The 22,991-nt window shown below is 33.9% G+C and overlaps 1 protein-coding gene across 1 annotated transcript in view; it reads left to right on the top strand.

Annotated features, from left to right (window-relative positions):
- TASP1 (taspase 1) overlaps positions 1 to 22,991 on the top strand; it is a 244,821-nt gene that overhangs the window by 170,593 nt on the left and 51,237 nt on the right. Inside the window, exon 11 of the mRNA XM_051975909.1 lies at positions 6,598 to 6,708. Within this exon, the coding sequence (XP_051831869.1) occupies positions 6,598 to 6,708 (111 nt within the window). The remainder of the gene's footprint in view (positions 1 to 6,597; positions 6,709 to 22,991) is intronic.

Raw genomic sequence — 22,991 nt, forward strand, 5'->3', positions numbered from 1 at the left:
TGCCTGGAGGGGACTTCTAAGTATCCACTCTCAATATGGGCATCTTTACCTTATTCTTCAGCACGAGGAAAGCAATCATAATGTTCTGGTCTTACAGAAGAGGGCCTTCACTGAAAATGACCCCAGCACAAGCTGACCTCCTTTTTCTAGAGTTTTCTTTCTTCTTTTAATATTTATTTAAAACTAAATACAAAATAAGAGAAAACTGAATAGAAAATGAAAGACCTCCCCCCCCCCAAAAAAAAAAAAAAGACAAAAAAAGGTGTGCCTACTAGAACATTAGGGAGGATTCAAAATAAATAAAAATAAATTTCATTTATTCAGTTTCTGGCCACTACAAAAAGGACTGCCACAAACATTTTGGCATATACAGGTGTCTTTTCCTTCTTTAATATCTCTTTGGGATATAAGCCCAAGAGTAACACTGCTGAATCAAAGGGTATGCACAGTTTGATAACTTTTTGAGCATAATTCCAAAATTGCTCTCTAGCATGGTGGGAACTGTCCTGGGGTGAATGTTTCTCTGGGTCAGACTGAGACTACAGCCAAATTCAATTAGCCTCAGTGCTCCCCACTTGTTTCTGTGGAGCTAGCCTGGAGGTTTTTACACTTCTTGTCACTTCCCTTTTTTCCTAGAGACTTCCTTCTAGGATTTTCTAAATCATCTGCAAAGAGTGGTAATTTTGTTTCCTCATTACTTATTCTAATTTCTTTAATTTCATTTTCTTATTTTATGACTATAGATTATATTTCTAGTACAATATTAAATAATAGAGGTGATAATGGATATCCTTGTTTTATCTGATTATATTAGGAAGGATTCTAGCTTCTCCCCGTTACAGATAATGTTTGCTGATGGTTTTAGATAAATATTATTATTTTAAAATAAGCCTACTTTATTCCTATGCTGTCTAAAATTTTTTGTAAGAATGGATATTGCATTTTCTCAAAATTTTTTCTGCATCTATTGAGATAATCCTATGACTTCTAGTTGGTTTTGTTATTGATACAGTTAAATATGTTGACATTTTCCTAATACTGAACAAAACCTGCATTCCTGGTATAAATCCCACTTGGTCATAGTATATAATCCTGGTGATATGTTGATATAATCTCTTCGCTAGCATTTTATTTAAAAATTTTGGATCAGCAATATCTCTACTGGGCCTGTATCCCAAAGAGATCATAAAGGAGGGAAAGGGACCCACGTGTGCAAAAATGTTTGTGGCAGTCCTTTTTGTAGTGGCAAGAAACTGGAAACTGAGGGGATGCTCAGCAGTTGGAGAATGGCTGAATAAATTATAGTATATGAAATATGGAATATTATTGTTCTATAAGAAACAATCAGCAGGATGATTTCAGAGGCCTGAAGACACTGACATGAACTGATGCTAAATGCAGTGAGCAGAACCAGGAGATCATTGTACATGACAACAGCAAGATTATATGATGATCAATTCTCTTTTCAACAATGAGGTAATTCAGGTCAGTTCCAATGGTTTTGTGATGGCTATTTTGAGCCATCTGCATCCAGAGAAAGGACTGTGGGGACTGAATTGAATTGAATCACAATATAGTATTTTCACTCTTTTTGTTGTTGTTTTCTTGCATTTTGTTTTCTTTCTCATTTTTTTCTTTTTGATCTGATTTTTCTTGTGCAGCATAATAGTTGTGGAAATATGTAAAGAAGAATTGCACTGAAGTAGCCCAGGCAATAAAATTCAAGACGGCCATAGTAATTCATAATTTAGAAATAATTTATTTGTAACTGGCCTAGATGGTGTACATGGCCAGGACGGACCTCCAGTAGGATTCTGGCATGGTTCCGTGCCCAACTGAAGTAGGGACAGCCTTATAAGCATTCTTGTTCACCCTTGCTGGCACATTTTGACATTAAACAGTGACTGGACTTTACAGGAGGAAAGATACAATGGCAGATGTTTTAATATAGATAGGGATCAGGGTTAGGTGACCACCCTCATGGAACAGATATCCTTGGGAGCATTGTTGATCTGGCACTTTGAAGTGTAAAAGAAGTCCCCTAATCTAGTTGAACAGACTCTTCTCTGCAAGCCCCAGGCTCTAAAACTGAGGGAGGGGAGGAGAGACCAGTCCTTTGTCCATTTCAGCACATATTTAACATATATTGGATTATTTGCCATCTAGGGGAGGAGGTGGGGGAAAGGGAAGGAAAAAAAATTGGAACACAAGGTTTTGCAAGGGTGAATGTTGAAAATTATGCATGTTTTAAAAATTTAAAAAACTACAATAATAATTTGGATCAATATTCATTAGGGATATTGGTTTATAATTCTCTTTCTCTTTTGATTCTTTCTGGTTCAGGTATTATCGGCACCATATTATTGCCATAAAAGGAATTTGGTAGGAGCCCTTTGCCTATTTTTTTCAAATAGTTTATATACTATTGAAATTATATTTTCTTTAATTGTTTGGTAGAATTTGCTTGTTAACCCATCTGATCTCAGGGATTTTTTTCTCAAGAAGTTCATTGATCTTCCTAGCTGTGTGACCCTGGGCAAGTCACTTAACCCCAATTGCCTCAGCAAAAACAAAAACAAAAACAAACAAAAAAAAAGTTCATTGATGTCTTGTTCAATTTATTTTTCTAAGATTGAATTAAGTATTTTTGTTTCTACTGTTAATCTGAATTATTTATATTTTTTGTCAGTAGTAATCTATTTGATTTAAGTTTTCATATTTATTGTCATAACATTGGGAAAAATAGCTCTTAACAATTGTCTTAATTTACTCTTCATTGGTGATGATCTATTTTGTTGTTTTTTTAAAAAATAAAATCAGCATCTGCTTTAATTAATTTAATTATTAGTTATTTAACAATTTCCCTTCCAGTTTTATTAATCTCTCCTTTCCAATTTGGTGATTAATTGGAGATTTCTAACTTAATCTTTTTTTTTTTTTTTTTTTAGTTTTTTAGTTTTTTAGTTTTTTTTTAATTGCATGGCTAATTCATTTATCTGCTCTTTATACATTTTATTAATGTAAGCAATTAGAGGTATACATTTCCTCTTAAGTACCACTTTGGCTAATTTGGCTTTATAATTTTTGGTAAGTTATCTCATTGTCATAATTTTCTTTAATGAAATTATCATTTTTTTCTATGACTTGGTCTTTGACCTAGTTGTTTTTTTAGGATTGGATTATTTAACTTCTAATTAATTTTAATCTTTTTTGGACTTAATTTGGAGGATTTTATTGAACATCTTGTAAAATTTTTTTGCCTCCTCACTTAGCTTCTGTATTTTTGAAGAAGTCGAATGAGTTACAGGAGAAAAGAGATAATAAAATTATACTATTAGAGAACCTCAACTTTCCCCTCCCAGAATTGGATAAATCTAAGCAAAAAATAAGCAAGAAAGAAGTCAAGGAGGTGAATAAAATCTGGAAAAGTTAGATATGATAGATCTTTGGAGAAAACTGAATGGAAATAGAAAGGAACATATCTTTTTCTCAGCAGTACATGGCACCTACATAAAAATTGATCAGATGCAGAAAAGCAGACAAACAGTACAGTCAAGCTTTTGTTGTTTTTGCTCTTTTTATCTGACTTTTTTTTTTTTATCTGATGTGTTTTTAATATGAGGATTGGGCTCTGTTCTTGTTTTTTTGTGCTAAGGCTGTGGGTTTTACTGGTTACTTTCATGGAGTTCAGGGATTAGTTGTTTTATTTTTTCTGGAGCTGAGGTATCCTCTTGTTTGTCCTGGAGGTGTAGGGGTCTCTCATTGGCTTTTGCTGAGTCTGGGATTTTGCTGGGGGCCTGCACCAGAGGTGGGCCTTACTGCTAGCATTTCCAGTGGCTGGTCCTGGAGGCAGGCTCTTTTTTTTTTTTTTTTTTTTTAAATTTTATTTTATTTAATAATAACTTTGTATTGACAGAATCCATGCCAGGATAATTTTTACACGACATTATCCCTTGCAATCACTTATGTTTCATTTTTTCCCCTCCCTCCCTTCTCCCCCCCCCCCCCCCCCAGGATGGCAAGCAGTCCTATATATGTTAAATATGTTGCAGTATATCCTAGATACAATACATATTTGCAGAACCGAACAGTTCTCTTGTTGCACAGGGAGAATTGGATTCAGAAGGTAAAAATAACTCGGGAAGAAAATCAAAAATGCAAATAGTTCACATTCATTTCCCAGTATTCCTTCTTTGGGTGTAGCTGTTTCTGTCCATCATTTCTCCAATGAAACTCAGTTAAGTCTCTTTGTCAGAGAAATCCACTTCCATCAGAATACATCCTCATACAATATCGTTGTCGAAGTGTATAATGATCTCCTGGTTCTGCTCATCTCACTTAGCATCAGTCCATGTAGGTCTCTCCAAGCCTCTCTGTATTCATCCTGCTGGTCATTCCTTACAGAGCAATAATATTCCATAACATTCATATACCACAATTTACCCAGCCATTCTCCAATTGATGGGCATCCATTCATTTTCCAGTTTCTAGCCAGTACAAACAGGGCTGCTACAAACATTTTGGCACATACAGGTCCCCTTCCCTTTTTTAGTATCTCTTTGGGGTATAAGCCCAATAGAAACACTGCTGGATCAAAGGGTATGCACAGTTTGATAACTTTTTGGGCATAATTCCAAATCGCTCTCCAGCATGGCTGGATTCGTTCACAACTCCACCAACAATGCATCAGTGTCCCCGTTTTCCCGCATCCTGGAGGCAGGCTCTTGTTGCTGGTCTTGCCCAGGTGTGGGGCTCCACTGATGGGTTACTACAGAAACAAAGTCTCTCTGCAATCAGGCCCTGGAGGAGTAATTTTGTTGCTAGTCTACCGGGGGGTGGAACCCTGCTGCTGAGTTGCTATGGATTTAAGGTCTCTTCTGGTAAGCCCCAGGAGCAAAGTCTTGATTTTGGCCACCCAGAGCCAGGACTTTACTGCTGGTCTGTTGTGGAGTGGAGCCCTGTTAGTGGTGTGGCCTTGGAGATGGGGCTTTGCTGTGCTGCACAGATTGCTCACTTATCTAGGAGGCTGCTGGTTTGCAGGAAGATGGGCCATACTTTTGGATTGCTCCAGGCTTTGAGGCTTGCTATGAGGCTAGTTGCTGCTTCTCTTGGAGGATGTTACTCCCCTTTCGACCCAGTTAAGACAGACTTTTCTTGCAGAGTTGATAAACTGCTTACATGCTCTTAAATCAGTTCTGAGGCAGTTTTCTACTTGTTTGCAGAGGAATTGGGAAGGTTTCTCTAGGGTTCCTTTTTCATTCTACCATCTTGTCACCCTATCTTTTGCAAGAGAGTATCTTTATTGTATTCTATTTCTTATGAAATGCTATATTATTGATAAATGATTATTGAGGAAAATCAAAAAGATGTTGTCTTCAGTATTCTCTGCTCTTCACAGCTTAATAATCCCATAAAAAAGGTTATTCTAGAATTATTTTCTCTTAGTGAACCTGTTGCTAGGTTGTCTTAACTGAAATCAGAATCTTTGCATTGCAGAATCTAATTAACCTTTTAGAATATAGGTATAGTATATACCCATTTTAAGCTCTCTGGCATTTCCTACATTCACCCCAATTTTTCACAGATCATTAATAGTGATTTAAGATGTACAGCTTGATTTAGGCAAGGCACTTTGAAGTCATTGTAATGGGGTACAAGCTTTTCTACCCTTTATTATTTTGTGTTCAATATATCTTTTACCCATTTAGTTTCACACTTTCTATTTTGGAAATCATTCTTTCTGAAAGAGAAGAAAGAAGCAAAAATAGGAGTCATTGGTTCTTTTTCTTTTTCATGTTAATCTAATTCCCACTTGTTTGAAATGGTGAGCCTTTCCCTTCATTATTCTTTTTGTCCCCAAGAAAATCTTCTTTATTATCCTTCCCATTTTTTCTTAAATCTCAGCTTTTACTGAAGGATAGCCTAATTGCCACTCTTTTTGTTTTTACACAAAGTATATTTATCCAAAATCTTTAGCAACCATTGTGTCCCATGCTTTTGGCTCCATGTTTTATGGTGGTGCTAAGATGGCAGAGAAAAGACTGTGCTCTCTCCCATACTACTCCAAATTTCCTTTAATAATGACTCTAAACAAATATTAGAGCATTAGAACACACAAAAAGCCAGAGTAGAACAGTTTTTCAGTAAATATAGACAGCTGTTGGCTATTCAAAATTCTGCTGTTCTCCCTCTACAATTTCAGTATAATCTTACCCGGAAAAGAGATTATCCCATGTTGGTAACAGTATGGGGAAGAATGATTCAATGGGATTTTTTTTAGAAAATAAGAATTGACAACTGAAATGAAACAAAGCAACAGGAAAGCTCTCAATGAAGAAATTATGTGAGTCATTTCTCTAGTCTAGTTTTTTTTTTTCTTTGTGTTCTCTTCAGATTACAGTTTGAGTGTTTCATTAGTAATTCCAAGTCTCATAACTACACTGGCAAAAAATATCCATTTACTTATATATGAAGGATACTAAAGTATAAGTACCTTTAAAATATTGCTTAAGGATGCTAAATAGTCATGTAGACTATAAAAACATACTTTGGAGGTTCCCTTTTTTAAACTACTCTTGAATATTTTTGGATTTGTAGGTTGTGGGGAGCACCTTGTACGTACCATATTGGCCAGAGAATGTTCACATGCTCTGCAAGCTGAAGATGCCCATCAAGCTTTGCTAGAAACTATGCAAAACAAGTTCATCAGTGAGTACAGATCTAATAAAATTGTTTACTCTTGAGATATATAAAATCCTTTTGTGTGAAATTTCCAAAAGTGGTATACATTTTATTTGATGGCATATATATAAACTATATCAAACTGGGAGGAGGAGGAAGGAAGAAAAATTTAGAACTCAAAATCTTGCAAAAATGAATGATAAAATTTTCTTGACATGTAACTGGGGGAAAATAAAATACTATTAAAAAAAAAGAAAATTGCTCACTAGGAAAGAATATTATGGTAATGGCCATATTTGAACAATGTAGATTATTCTCTCAAGTTCTATGAAACATTTTTTTTTTGTCTTCTCTCTTTCATCCCATATTTTGTGTTTCTGAATTTCTCTCCAAAGGCCTTAATTATTTCTTCCTCACTTAGAGATCTCTCTACACTTTTCTTGGCCCTTTTGGTCCTCTTTTTTCCCAAGCTACTAGACACTATGTCTAATAGAGTGGCATTGCAGTAAAACGTTTTGCCACTAGGTGTCATAAGCCAGCACAGGGTAAATCCTGAAGGAAAATTCATAGAATCACTGAAATTTATACTTCTGTAGTTGGAAGGCTTCTCAGAGTTCATCTAGCCACATTCTTGCCCCTTTCTGCTTTTTACACATTAAGAAACTGGATCTGGCAGAAGCTTACTTTTTCAATCTTATCTCACAATATTACTCTTCTTTTACAAATTATATTCTGTAGCTGGACTACTTGCTTTCCTGCTTCTATATTTGTTTTTCTTCTTCCCTAAGCTAGAATGTTCTCTCTATGTGTTGACATCCTACTTATTCTTAGATTTTCTATCCACCCTTTTGGTAATATTCTAATATATTAACTTTTCCCATGTTCATTTGAAGAAAATTTTTTTTACTTATTTTAAGGTAATTTATGGCTTATTATAGGCCATAAATTAATCACCCAGTAACTAACCTTCTGTTTATAGATTTTTTTCTGAAATTAAGATGGGTAATCTTTGGAGAGTAGATACAGGCTGTGGCCAGGGTCATATGCAAAGCTTTTGTAGTTCACTGGAACATGACACATCTTGTACTTTTGTTTTTGAGAGCTTAGGGTACCTTGAACTTTATTATAAATGGGATACATGATTTGATTAGAATTAGATCACACATTTTATCCAAGGTTGCAAAATTTAAAGGGCACTTTAAATCTTTAGCAATCATTGTGTCCCATGGTTTTGGCTCCATGTTTTAGGGTGGTTGATGAATCTGGAGCAACTTACCTGCAAAAACATCTTTGGGTCATGCATTCCTGGTTCCAGAGACATGTAAATCCAACAAAGGAGATCTCTCTCCACCTACCTAATTCTCTTTTCCCCTCTATGTCTTAGATTTCCATCTCTACTTCTTAGATTGATAATAGCTAAGGGTTATCCAGGTATCAAAGGATCAGGACACACTGACAAAGCATCAAGGTGTCAGGAGTTAGTGTTTATAATACCATCATTGGCTCTGGCTATATTCTCCTGATAAATTCCTATTTTTAACTCTGTTTATCACCCCTTTTTGTGTGCAAGCTTCTTCAAAATAGTTACCATTTCCTTTGTCTTTAATAAAAAATTTGTTGAATTGAAATATTTATCCCTAGACCTCTCCCAGCTGTTATCATAGTGCTTTTCACTTTGTAGGTACTCAGTAAATATTGGATATTATAATTGTCCAGTGTTACATTATCCAGGTACCTGTTATATTCAAGGTATTGTGTTGTGGACTAAAGGAAAGAGTGAAAATTACAGTTTAATTTCTCAAACTGTTTATATAATTTATCAGATAAATTTACAAAATCTACAAATAACTACAATATTGGTTAGAAAATAATTCAGTACTTGGTGGAACAAACAGTGGTTTGAGAAATTGACAAAGAGAAAGAACCACTTCTGGGTGAGAAAAAGCATCAAAGAATACATCATGATAGAAGGGATGCCTAGGATAAACCTTAAAGAACATGAAGGACTGCTTCTGACTTTGAAACTGAGAATTATAGGACAATTTGAAAGGGGGCAAAAGGGAGATGTAAAGCTTAATATGGCACAATAAAATAGTTAAAAGACCTGGGTTTTCCTTCCAACTTTATCAATTACCTGCTTATATTACTCTGGGTAAAGCATTCATCTCTTTGTTCTTAGTTTTCTTGTCTATAAAATGATAGTTCAGATAATTCCAATGCTGAAATTTGTGATACCTAAAATATCTTTCTAACACTAAAATTCTGTGATTTCATTGAAATTAGAGTTCCTATGTCTGCATTAGAATATTTTTATGAATCTAATTGTGTGGTTTGACTAATGATTATTTTTAAACAAGTTAGTTCTTTAGGGCAACGATGAATTCTAGAAATACTCAGTGTAGAAAATATTAAGCTTTGTCTCACTGTTATTACAGTGACCATTAAAATCATTTTTAAATCAGTTACAATTTTAAATCACTGCAGTTGAAATAATATTTTGGTGGTTAATTTTTAATTGTATAGCAAGTTTGTAGTGAAAAACTAATTTGCTAATTAGAAGTTGCCTTTTAGTATTGACAAAATACTTTAAATCAAAAACACTTTATCTCTTCAACTTCTGCAAACATGGAAAAATAACAGATTTAGAAGTTTAGTATAATTCTAACATTATTACCTGTGTTCTTATTTTCATTTTTATATTTCATACATAAGATACAGTTATTATGACTTATTTTTATATTTTGTAACATTTCATTTTAGCTTTGAAAAACGATCTTTCTGGTACAAAACTAATTTATTTTTCTATTTTAATAAAATTCTTGACACTTAAAATTTTTTATTGTTAAATGACAAGAGAAAGGAAGACTACATGATCCTCTGACATATTAAAATTCCATTTCATATGAATTTAAAACTTTTGATGTGATTAAATCAAATAGAGTGAAATATTTGATGTTGGAAATTTGAAAGACATTTTGAACTTCAAAACTCTTTTGCTCTTGGTTGTGTTAATAATATGCAGAGATCCAAAGCTTTGGATTGATTTAATATAGGAAGCATAAAAGAGAATAATCGATTCATGTTTTTTTTTTTTTTTAACCACTGTTCATGTTAGCATACCAAACCCATAAAAAAAGAATTGTAAAAATAGTTCCTTAATAATACTTCATGGTAACCAGCTGATTATAGACTGAATGCTCAGTTAAGAAGGGAAAGGAAAGAAATAGATTTCCTTTATAGTTATGTGTGTGTTTTTTAATGACTACAAGGAAAGAAGTGCTCCTATAATAATTCAAATGGGATTCTTACTATTCATGGTTGTTTTTGAAAAAAAACCTAGTTTCATGAATAATTCAATTTTAATGCTAACTGTTGTCGAATATGTGGTTTATGAAATTCCAAGGGGTATGATCTCTTCCTGTATAATCTACACCCTTTTACTTGCTACCAAATGTAATAATACAACTTTTGTAAAACTGATTTATAAAAATATGCCTATGAAGCCGATTTGTACATTTTTTTTCCTCTTGGTTGTTTGAATTTCCTCCATACTTTATTCACATTATTAGCAAATTATTATGTGGTTATAGTCATTTCGTGTTTCCATGTATTATATACAATAATGGCTAATATTCAAATATTAGAGAAATTGTTAGTTATCATATTGTGATACAAAATGCCTTTCTTAGCTTGATCCTTTATAGAAAAATGCTTATAGTAACTCTTAAGGCTATTAAGAAAGATTATTTTGCTGATTTTAAGTGGTTCCATTGACATAGTGTCAAGTTCAAAGGAGCCACAAATGACATAGCTTGAAGTCAATTGCACCCTTGTTGCTAGTAATTTTCTGCCAACTGGCAGCCAGACACTGGAGAAGATGTATTTAATTAGCAAAGTTTTCCCGTTAATGGTTAACCTCTTAACTGGAGCTCTAATAAGATCATGGACATCAGGTTTTCCAGGTGAGACAAGAAAAAAATACATATTTTTACGCTTAATTTCCAATTACTGATTATATCTCATGAATCTTTTCCCAATCCTTAATGTGTTTTAGACATCTTTTATTTATGTACAGTAAAACTACCTGGATTTTTTTTTTTCTTCATTTTTAAAGAACTGTTCCCATGTCTTGTATACATATACCTTTTCTAGACAGTTTTTAAAGTATCATTCCATATGCTCATCCTACGAGCTAAGGAACATTGGAAGGATTTTCCTATGTATAGTTTGTGCTTTCTAATCTAAAATTCTTTAAAATAAATTTTTCACAAGAAATGACACAAGCATTAAACATCTTTTATTTATATACAATAAAACGACCTGGATTTTTTTTCTTCTTCATTTTTAAAGAACTATTCCCACGTCTTGTATACATATGCCTTTTCTAGACAGTTTTAAAAGTATCATTCCAGGAGCATTGGAAGGATTTTCCTATGTATAGTTTGTGCTTTCTAATCTAAAATTCTTTTTTTTTTTTTTAATTTTTTATTTAATAATTACTTTATATTGACACTCTTTTCTGTTCCGATTTTTTTTCCCCTCCCTCCCTCCACCCCCTCCCCTAGATGGCAAGCAGTCCTTTATATGTTGGATATGTTGTAGTATATCCTAGATACAATACATATTTGCAGAACCGAACAGTTCTCTTGTTGCATAGGGAGAATTGGATTCAGAAGGTATAAATAACCCGGGAAGAAAAACAAAAATGCAGATAGTTCACATTCGTTTCCCAGTGTTCTTTCTTTGGGTGTAGCTGCTTTTGTCTGTCATTTATCAATTGAAACTCAGGTCTCTTTGTCAAAGAAATCCACTTCCATCAAAATATGTCCTCATATCTAAAATTCTTTAAAATAAATTTTTCACAAGAAATGACGCAAGCATTTCTTTTATATTTTTCAGTTAATCAGCCATAATTTTTAAAAAAGGTATAAAAAATTAGTTCTAGCATAGAGAGTTATTCAGTTTGAATATCTTGACCAGCAGGCTAGAATATTTTTAGTGGTTATTTTATGAAGATTATATTTCTTGAATATACTGTTCAGATTTAATTTTTTAAAAATCAGAATGTAAATAAAGGAGAAAGTCTTTGATGCAAACATAGATACAAATGTAATATGTTGACTAGTGGCTATTTTAGAAATTAATGTAATAATTATATGTGTATTTAATTTACAGGTTGCCATGAAATTCACAAAATTTCTTTAACTCGGTCTTTTTTTATATTTTTTAAAAGGAATTATTAGTTAAACTGCAAAAAACAAATAACAAACAAAAACTCAGTGGCTTCTGAGTTCTTTAGTAGGTTTAAAAGCAAGTTTATGTCATAGAATATAAATGCCTTGTGAGTAGATACTATGCCTTTCATTGTATTTGTTATTCCAGCTCCTAACATGGTGCCTGGCACAAACTAGATCCTTAACGAATACCCATTGATTGATTGATGGCAGAGAATAGCCTAATGGCAAGAGCAGTGAATTTGTAGTCAGAAGACATGGGGTCAAGTCTCTGATTCACTGTCTGCTAGTCTTGAATAGTTTACTTCTCTCTGGGCTCAAATTTTTCCATCTTTACAATTCAGTAAGGAAGTTGGACTAGATGATCTCCAGAATCTCTCCTTGCTCTAAATTCTCTGGCCTGTGAACACTAACTAAATTCTCTAAATCCTCTGGTCCTGTGAACACAAACTAAGAAGCTAAAAGGATGGGTGATCAAAAGGAAATTAGTACCCTGGAGAGTAGTTTAAATTAAAAAAGAAGTGTGATGATGGGGGCTGTGGAAAGTTTTTTTTAAAAAATGCAATACATTGTTTTTATTTAGGTTGGGATATTTTTGAGTACTATATTCATAAAGTACCAGAACCTGTTGAAACTGAGTAAAAACCAAAACAGTTTGAATTTCACTTACATTGAACATATATTATCAGGGCCAGAAGATTACATAATATAAAAAAATATGAACTTTGAATATACTTATAATAACCACAGTAATGATAACAGTAATAGGTAGCATTTGTATAGTGTCTACTTTGTGCCAACCATTATGGTAATTACTGTACAAATATTATCTTTACATTTTACTGTTGAGGAAACTGAGGCAAACAGAGGTAAAATCCAAAGTCAAGTAACTAAACTATCTGAGGCCAGATTTGAATTGAGATTTTCTTGAATCCAGGTCTACCACTTTTCACTGCTGCATCACCAAGCTGCCTATGTTATGGTTGATTCAGATTTTCATTACATACAGAAAAGACTGAATAAATTAGATCAACATATTTCAGGGAACATGAAACACTTTTTTTCCCTTCCTAAAACAACAAAACAAAACTGCCAAAAGCTTTGGGGGTAGTGTTAAATTACATAGAATTGATCAGGACCAGCCTAGAAAGACTAACTTAACAAGAAAATGGAAATAGGTAGTGAGCAGATAGGACTTTTCCATATTAAATCCATGAACAGCTGAGTTTGGTCCTCTTTAAAACATCTTTGCTTCCTGTTTACATAGGAATTCTAGCCTTCTCTTAAAGCCTTGGAAATCCCTTCCAACTATGGAAAACCTGAACACTTAGAGCTCAGTAAGCAGCAGGGGATGATTGTACTAATAGCAGATGTGCTGGTTCTCGCCAGGCATTTTAGGATCACAAATAAGAATGACAAGCCAAGATTCTACCAAATGTTGAAGATTAGAAAGAATTTGATAATATTAATTGATTGGAAAGATCACTATTATAGCATGTGTAGAAACTCTGCAAATATTTTTATCTTATTTTCTTAATAGTTCTTTACTAATTTCTTAAAATTTAGCCATAGCAACAACATTCAGAAACAGCCTATTTTTTTAAATAACTTTTTTATTGACAGAACATATATATGCATGGGTAATTTTTACAACATTATCCCTTGCACTCACTTCTCTTCCAACTTTTCTCTTCCCTCCCTCCACTCCCTCCCCTAAATGGCAGGCAGCCTTATACATGTTAAATATATTATAGTATATCCTAGATACAATATGTGTGTGCAGAACTGAACAGTTCTCTTGTTGTACAAAAAGAGTTGGATTCAGAAGATAAAAATAACCTGGGAAGAAAAACAAAAATGCAAGTAGTCCATACTCATTTCCCAGTGTTCTTTCTCTGGGTGTAGCTGATTCTGTCCATCATTGATCAAATGGAACTGAATTAGATCTTCTCTTTGTTGAAGATATTGTTGTTGAAGTGTATAATGATCTCCTGGTTCTGCTCATTTCACTAAGCATCAGTTCATGTAAGTTTTTTCAAGCCTCTCTGTATTCATCCTGCTCGTCATTTCTTACAGAACAATAATATTTCATAACATTCATATACCACAATTTACCCAACCATTCTCCAATTGATGAGCATCCATTCATTTTCCAGAGAAACAGCCTATTTTATAGTGAAGATTGGTACTGTGACAAAACTGGGAATTGTTAGAGTATTAACAACAGGAATATTATTATTTATTCGATTTTAAAGAATGGTTATGGAGCATTATGAAGAAATGAAAGCTATGTGTTTCATCCTATACAAGAAGGAAAAATGTATCTTTGTTTCCACATTAACAATTTTTTTTTCCCTAAGGGAACTGATTAGGTGATCAGAAAGTTTTTTTGTCTGCTCTTCTACTTTATGAGCCTGTAGAAAAACCACTAATATTAATTATAGTAAATTCAAAGCATGTAATTATAATGTTGTGAGAAGTAAAGAAAAATTAAATCATAGGAAATTAAGGGAGAATAAATTATTACTGTATATTGACTGATTAGGTTTGAGTAGTAATTATGCTTTAATGGGTAGATATGGTTGGAATAAATAAATATATAATTAGGGCACTTTTCATACACACACACATATATATATAAATATAAATATTCTAAATATCCAGAGAGTTACCAAATCATGCCATGTCTGCCATGATAAAATTCTCCATAAATTCTTTTTCTTCAATATTTTATTTTCCCTAGTTACATATAAAAAATTTTTTTTACATTTGTTTTTAAAACTTTGAGTTCAAAATTCTCTTTCTTCCCTCTCCTTACTCTCTCACCCCCACCACATTGAGATGGCATATGTGAAGTTATGCAGAACATTTCCATTAAAGTCATCTTGTGAAAGAAAGCATAAGACTTCCCTTTTCTCCCCTAAGAAACTCCCCCCAAAATAATTTAAAAAAAATATTCTTCAATCTATATTCAGATGTAATCAGTTCCTTCTCTGGGTATGGATGTCATTTTTCATCCTTCAGAGAATAGTCTTAGATTATTGTATTGTTGAGAATAGGAAAGTCATTTAGCATCCGGGAACATTGCTATCACTCTGTATACAGTACATTTCACTTTGCATGAGATCATGGAGGATTTTCCAGCTTTTTCTGGGGACACACTATAACATTTCTCTGACCTTTTTTTCTCTATTCATACAGCTACCACCTAAGTTCAGTTCTTCCTCATCTCTTTCCTTGATTATTACATTGTACTCCTAATTGATCTTCCCTAATTAAATTTCTTCCTCCTTAAATGTCTCTCTATACCAGTTCATCATATGTACTATTATTTTGACATTCAAGTCTTTTCATAACCTAGCACCCTTCTATCCTTTTAGTTTTCTTACACCTAATTCCCTGACACATAAATTTTGTTTCAGTGTAACACTAGATTCCTTGCTATTCCACAAACATGACATGCCATCTCTCAGCTTCCAGGAAGTTTCTTTGCCTGTGCCCTATCCCTGAAATGTTCTCCCTCCTCAGCTTTACCTATTGACTTTTCTAGCTTTCTTTAAATCCCATCTAAATTCCCATATATTACAGAAAGTTTTTTCTTATTTATATATTACACATATTTGTTGGCTTCTTCATTGGATGTCAGATCTTTGAGGGCAGTCTTATCTTTTGCCTCTTTTTGTATACCTAGCACTTAAGGATGCCAGTGCAATAGTTAAGGAAAGAGATGTCACAGGACTGAACTTTATAGGCACTTAAGCGCAATGCTTGGCATAGAGTAGGTGCTTAATAAATTTTTATTGTCTATTTTGTTCTTATTGTTGTTTAATCATTTCAGTTATAGCTGACTCTTAATGACCCAACTGCGGTTTTTCTTGGCAAAGATTTTAGAATAGTTTGTCATTTCCTTCTCCAACTTATCTTACAGGTGGGGAAACTAAGGCAAATGGGGTTAAGTGACTGGCCCCAGCTAGTCATACAGCTAGTAAGTGTTGGAAGTTGGATTTAAACTCGATCTTGCTGACTCCAGACCCAGCACTCTATCCACTATTGTTGTCTAGCTGTTTGACTATTACCAAAGTGATTTTCCTTAAATAAAAATCTGACCATGTCACTTCCTTAATCAATAAACTCTAGTCATTTCCTGTTCACTCAGTAATAAAATATAAAATAAAATAATAAAATATTAACCCTTCACTACTTGTCCCCAATCTATTTTTCTAGGTTTGTTGTATATCATTTCCCTTCTTACATTCTTCAGTTCAGCTAAACAGACCTCTATGTTCTTCCCATAGTTTCTCTTTCCTTCCATCTCTGATCACTTTGCTTTTGCAATGGCCACCCTCCATTCTTGGAAATGTGTTCTGTCTTCATTTCTTTCCTAAATAATTTTTCTCCTCCAAGATTGAGATGAAACACCAGAAACATGAAACTTTTACTGATCCCTCAGAATCTGCTTGTGCTATCTCTCTCAAACTATCCTATAATTGGTGCTTTATCTCAGTCTTGAAGGAAGAAAAAAATGTTCGTATTTTCTTTTTTCCCTCATCCCCATTAGAAGATACGCTCTTTGAATTATTTCCATCACCTAGCATTAGTGCCTGGTAAATAGCAAGTGTCCAAATGAGTATTGGTTGGTTGGTTGAGTTTTGTTGTTGTTGTTGTTGTTAGTATATTTTACATAGCATTAATGCCTACCACAAAAACAGGTAATGAATGAATGATAATGATTTTGTGATTTGATATTTTATGAACTTTTGATATTTCAAGTTAAGAGCATTACTTAAAATATGTTTAAAAATTAAAATTTGCATTCCTGAAAAATTAAAGATTTTTCTTTTAAATATTTGATATTAAGTGCTAGATAATTCGGAGAAGTTCTTTCTACCTAAAGTGCATATAATTTGGAAAATTTTACATTTCATTTTGATCCCTGAAACTCAGTCTTTAACTTTGTAATTTTGTGTCCCATACAAACTCACTAAAATATAGAAACAACAACATATTAATGAGACAAGAATTATAAAGAAAATGTTGAACTATATATAGACTTCCATTAAGTTTACAATTTTTGTTGACAAAATGCTCTGAAGACCATGAAACCTAGCTCCCCCCCCCCCCCCCCCTTGAGATCTGGGATTACTTGGCAGAAAAATTAAATAGCCAAGAGGCTTAGGAGTCCTTGGACAGCTCCCAGTTTCATTGGTAAGAAGTCAATATTTCTTCTTTTCTTCATTCCAGAATTTGATGAATAAACTTAACTGTGAACTTGGAAATTCTGAATTATTGGCACCTCTGTTAGCCCTTTAGGATATTCACTGTCAAAACAATATTGTTCAGTGAAATATCTGTGTGTAAATCTTGCTTTTGTTAAAAATATATATATATATATATATATATCTCAAATATGCTTGTTTTTTTCCCTGCCTTTTAAAAATTATTTTGATAGGTACTCTTTATAACTTTAATCTTTATCTTCTTTACATAGTATATTAAAGGCTTCTTTTACTGGTAGAGACCTTTATAGGTTATAAGAGGATTGTTTTCCTTTGTATAAAACGTGTAGTAGAAATTGAATGGTTTTTACTTTGATTGAAAAAAAAAAAGCTTTTAAATAAGCTGATGCAGTTGGTCCCTAAGAACTCTAGCAAGGGGCTTGTTTTAAAACCATCTTTGCCCATTTCGATGATAACAAGGCCCTTTACTTTGATAATTATATTTTTTCTTCCCTGTTTCTCTCTATCAGTCTAAGATAGACCTGATTTTTATGAATTTCTGAAAATATATAGTGAAGATTCACTATCTGTCTCACAACTTAGTACATGCATAGTCTGAGCAGTTGTAATTTATTTCATACAACTGTGAAAACATGATACTTTCTTCTTTGAAAAAAAATCATAATTTATTTCAGTAAATTTGCAAAAGTTATAAGACACCTATTCTTGGGTCTGCTACTTATAATCTCATTACTTTGGACAGGCTAATTACTTGGAACTTTTTACTTCATCTATAAAATGGGAATAATATTTATATTACATATTTTGTAAAGTTGTAGCTCTAAGCTACGTAAATAGCTAAGTAAAATAATAAAAGCATTTAATACATGGATAAACTATATATGTTTTTCTTGATGGAATTTTAAACTTTTTAAAAAAAGATAGGTTAGTTAAAATTTATGACTTTATACATTTGTTAGTGGGCATTTATTAAAGTAGTAAAAAAAATTATTTTCCAAATACAAAAAGCTATAGTTTAAAATGGTTTTGGTGCCAAGGATTTCCCTTTGAATGACAACCCACCTCTCACACATTCCCGCTCCTCCCCCCCCGCCCCCCCCCCCCCCATTCTGCCCTTCTTTTTTTCATTTTATTTACCTGAGTAACAGGTGTTTTCCATAACATATAATCCAGAGATTCATGTGTTTATATTTTATCCTCACATTCTCATCTAGTATGGTTATGGACACAAAATTGAATGTGGTCATAGATGCCCAAATTATAGATTTAGCTGTGCTTGAATTGCCAGTTTCACTCTATATTACGTGCATTTTCATTTTTCCCCTGTTCTCACCATCTTTTTTTAGAGCTGCTTATGTTGAGCTGCCACTACTATCATTATGTCTCAACCTTTGAAAAACTAAAATAATTATTGCAATAGCTCTCTTTAGATAATCTGCTCCATTCAGTTACCCCTGTTCCTTTTTTTTTTCCTTGATTAGATCTCATAAAGTATTTGAATGTTGATAGTTATGATGTTTTGTTACTATTTCCTTCCTCATATCTTTACTATGCTAACTTAATTTTGAAATTCTTGGTACATTGAATAATCATTTTGTATATTGGGCTGTTTCTTAGAAGATCCTCATAATTAGCTTAGTGTTTCCTTTTAATTTAATTTATAGACATATTAAGAGTATACCTGTGCTTGAGTCATTTAGGCATGTGTACAAGACAATAAAAATGCATGATTGAATTAAACAGGGAAATCAAAATCTCACAAAGAGGAAAAAAAGAAACCTGGCAGTTCTGTATTTAGTAGGAAATGACAGGCCAAAAAATACATTTTGTACAGTACTTTGAGGTTAACAAAGTAGAGTCTTGTTAGATTAGGACAGGGAGGGAATTCCAGATATCAACAAGGTCCTGGTGGATTAGCAGTGTGCAGGAATTGGGTTCTTGGAAAGGAATGCCACAGGAAATGGCCTACCTTTGTATGTGTAAGATTCTGACAGCTGTTAGTAGTAGCACAGCCCTTGATCTTAGTTGCTACATTGTAGCAAATGAAAAGAGAGGGTCTGTAAATCGTTTGATCCAATAAAGTCTTAGGGCCACTAATCCCCAGCAGGCGTGTTAGAGTGACATCCTGGGTCCGCTCATCTTGCACTCTCGACTAGCCATATTGTTGCCATCCACCTGGCAACTGTTATATCATGATATCCTTTCCATATTCTCTTTCATACTTTCCTACTATTTCACTAAAAGTGAATTAAGGCAGCTGTCCCAGGAAAGTAAGGAGGTAAATGATTGAAACAAGGACCTAGCTTATAGCTAAACATATAATTAGTAGTGATTTTCTCTACTCTCCCCAGCCCAACCTCCAAGGCAGAATTGGTGGAGCTCCCAACTCTCTACTCTACACTTTTCAGGTGACTTATTGTTCTTTTATGACATTCCTGTCCCTTGTTCATCAGTGCATTTGATTTTCATTTACTTTACTTTTACTAGTATAAAAATAGAAGAAAAGAATCCCTCTTAGAGATGGAATAAGGCAAATAAACCAAATAGCAATGTTCCTGAAGGAAATTCTAGGTGGAGACATAAAGATATGGTGGATGAGCCTCCAAGAGTGAACCCAATCTGTCCTTAATTGTCATAAGAATTATAGGAAATTGAAATTCAATCTTGAAGGCATATGACTAGTAACATTTCCTTATACTGTGGCCCCACTGAAGGTTCTTAGAAGCATCTGACTTTTAAAATTATCATCGCATGATGCTCATAACAGCTCTAGAAGGTAGATGCTATTATTATCCTCATTTCATACATGAGGAAACTGAGGCAAACGGGTGAAATCACTTACATAGAGTCTGAAGCCATATTTGAACTCAGGTCTTCCTGACGATAGGGCCTAGTACTCTGTGCACTATGTAGATGCTACTTTGCTGCCTTGCTTTGGATCATTATCTTATCAGCTTATGACCCTATAAGGATTACAGAGTGCTTCATATCCATGATGTCATTTGATCCTCACAACTACAATCCAGATATTATTATCCTTTTTTTGTAGTGAAAAAATTAAGGATAAGAGTGTTTTAACAACTCATTCAAGTTCTCATAACCATTAAGCAGCGAACTTGGGGTGTGAATTGTAGTGTCTCTGAATCCAGGCCCAGAATCTTTTCTACTATGCTTCAGGGTTCCATTTATTTATGAAAGACTTATTATAGGCCAGGAAGCGATCACCAGGGATACAAAGAGAGACAAAGAGTGGTCTCTGCTCTTGAAACACAGAGTTTAATGGGGAAAGATAAAAAATAACCATATATAAATAAGATTTATTCAGGATAAATTGAAAATAGTCTCAGAGAGAAGGAACTATAATAATGGGGGATTGGAAAAAGTTTCCTTTTAATGTTAGGATTTAAGTGGTACTTGAAGGAAGTCAGGGAAGCCTGGAGGGAGAGATGAGAAAGGCTTAGAAATAGGAGAACAGAGAAAAATGCCTAGATTTGGGAAATGAGATTTTTTTTTTGAGAAGGAACAAGGAGGCTGGTACACACAAACTATGGGGGTATGTTATAAGAAGACTGAAAAGGTGTGGGGAGAGCCAAGTTATACACAGTTATGAATGCCAAATAATTTTCTATTTACCCTGGAGATGATAAGGAGTTGCAGGAATTTTTTGAATATGGGATGAAGGGACTTGGTCAGACCCTCACTTTAGGAAGATTAGTCTGACAGATGAATGGGTTGGAGTGGGAGAGACTTGTGGCAGGAAGAGCAAGTAGGATTGCAGTAACCCAAGCATTAAGAGATGAGAAAACCTGCTGTGAGATGGTGGCAACGCCAAAAGAGAGACACGGGCATATGCAGGAGATGTTACAAAAGTGAAATCATTGGACCATGGCAAAAGATTGGACATGGTTGTTGAGAGAGCGTGAAGTGTTGAGAGTAGTATTTAAGATTTTGATCCTGGGTTATTTGGGACAGTGATGGTAACTTTAGCATTAATAAGGGAGTCAAAAAGGAGGAGAATTGGGAGTTCAGTTTTATAGATGTTGAGTTTAAGATGTCTCTGGAACATCTATTTTGAGATGTCCAGTAGGCATTTGAAGATGGGAGACTGTTGTTTGAGGTGTAGTTTAGGGCTGGATAAATCTGATAATCAAGCATAGAGATGATTAAATCCATAGGAGCTGATGAGATCACCAAGTAAAATAGTATGGAAGAGAGGACATCTATGCTTAAGAGGTATAGTCTGAATGAGGATCCAGTAAGAGAAATTAAGAAGGATAAGTGTGATAGGTAAGAGGTGTATCAGTGTCATGGAAACATAGAGAAAAGAGAGTATTAGAAGTGATTGATAAGGTCAGAGGTTACAGAGAGGTAAAAAAAGATGAGGATTAAGAAAATGCTTTTAGATTTGACAGTTAAATAATTTTTGTAACTTTGAACAGAACAGTTTTGGCAAAAGCCAAGTTATAAAGAATTAAGAAGAGAATAAGGCACTTATAAATTAGTTAAGTAGAACAACTGTGAGGTTAGGGTCTTTGAGGGAATACCAATGTTGAAATCTCTTAGTATGAGGGTAGGAGTTGAGAGAAAGATGAAATAGGCACTGAATTCATTGAAGAAAGACGCTCTGGAGCTTACCTCTGCTAACTATGGCTACCAGAATGTTGACTGGGTGGATTGGGTGAAACTCAATGGAGGAGAGATTATTGAATAACAGTGATAGAGGGTTAACCTGAAAGTAGAATGGAGAACAACTCTTCCACCACCACCAGTGACTTGGAGGAGAATGGGGGAAAGTATAGTCCGTGCAACAAAAGAAAACTATGAAGATTGTGTCATCTGGAAGGAGCCTGGCTTCTAAGAACAAGAAAATGAAAGGATTGGGAAAGGAAAAAAAAAATGAATGGAAAGCAAGCTTATTGCCAGTGGAACAGGCATCAGAAGGATGTAATGTCATTGAGTATCATCCTGAGATGGATGGAAAATGGAAAATGGAAAAAACTATAATCCCAGTATTGAGGTATAATTGAGGAAGTTGGGACAATATTCTGGAGATTTCCAGATGTCCAAAACAAAGATAGAAAAAAATATAATCATTTATTTTGCAGAAGTTTAAAAAGAATTCCTTTATAATGGTAGTCAGAGTATGATCAAGTGATAGCAATAAGCAAGAAAAGAATATGCTGACTCTATCTGGTGCATAGAATGTCATTGTATAGAAGACTAACTTTCAGTTAAAGGAGTAAGAAATGTGTACCGCAAAGTTTCTTTGTATAGGTATAGTGAATAGATGTCTATTCACTATAGGGCAGGTATTCCTCATGACATTAAAAGGATAAACCTAATCAAGGGGTAAGTAGGGAGGGCTCTGAGGATATCAAAAAGATAAAGGATTTGTTATTAAGATCACAATTCTGGATTAACAGTAATTAGAAAGGCAGGAACTTGGGTAGGCTATTTAGGAGGGACTAGAGGTAGAATTTAAATTAATTGAGAAGTTTATAGACTTAATAATTCCCAAGAGCTATGTTGCCTCCCCTTCATCTTTCTATACTGAAGCATGATTCTTTGCCTGTGAGTTGGGAAATGAGGGAAAGAGTAGATGGGCAAAGTTGTTCTTTCAGAGTCAATGTGATTGCTATAAAAATATATACCAGCATTATATACCATATAATATGTGTGTTATAACCACTGGAATTAATTGGAAATTTTTTTAAAATCCAGATCTGGATTTGCTTATTTTTATAGAGAAAGCTTCTAGTGTGAAAATTTTCTACAACAATGCAGACCAGCTACCCATTGTGAGTTTACAGGTTTACAGAACTGCCTGGGAACTAAGACA

Source organism: Antechinus flavipes, chromosome 2, assembly GCF_016432865.1.
Source record: "Antechinus flavipes isolate AdamAnt ecotype Samford, QLD, Australia chromosome 2, AdamAnt_v2, whole genome shotgun sequence".
Lineage (NCBI taxonomy): Eukaryota > Metazoa > Chordata > Mammalia > Dasyuromorphia > Dasyuridae > Antechinus > Antechinus flavipes.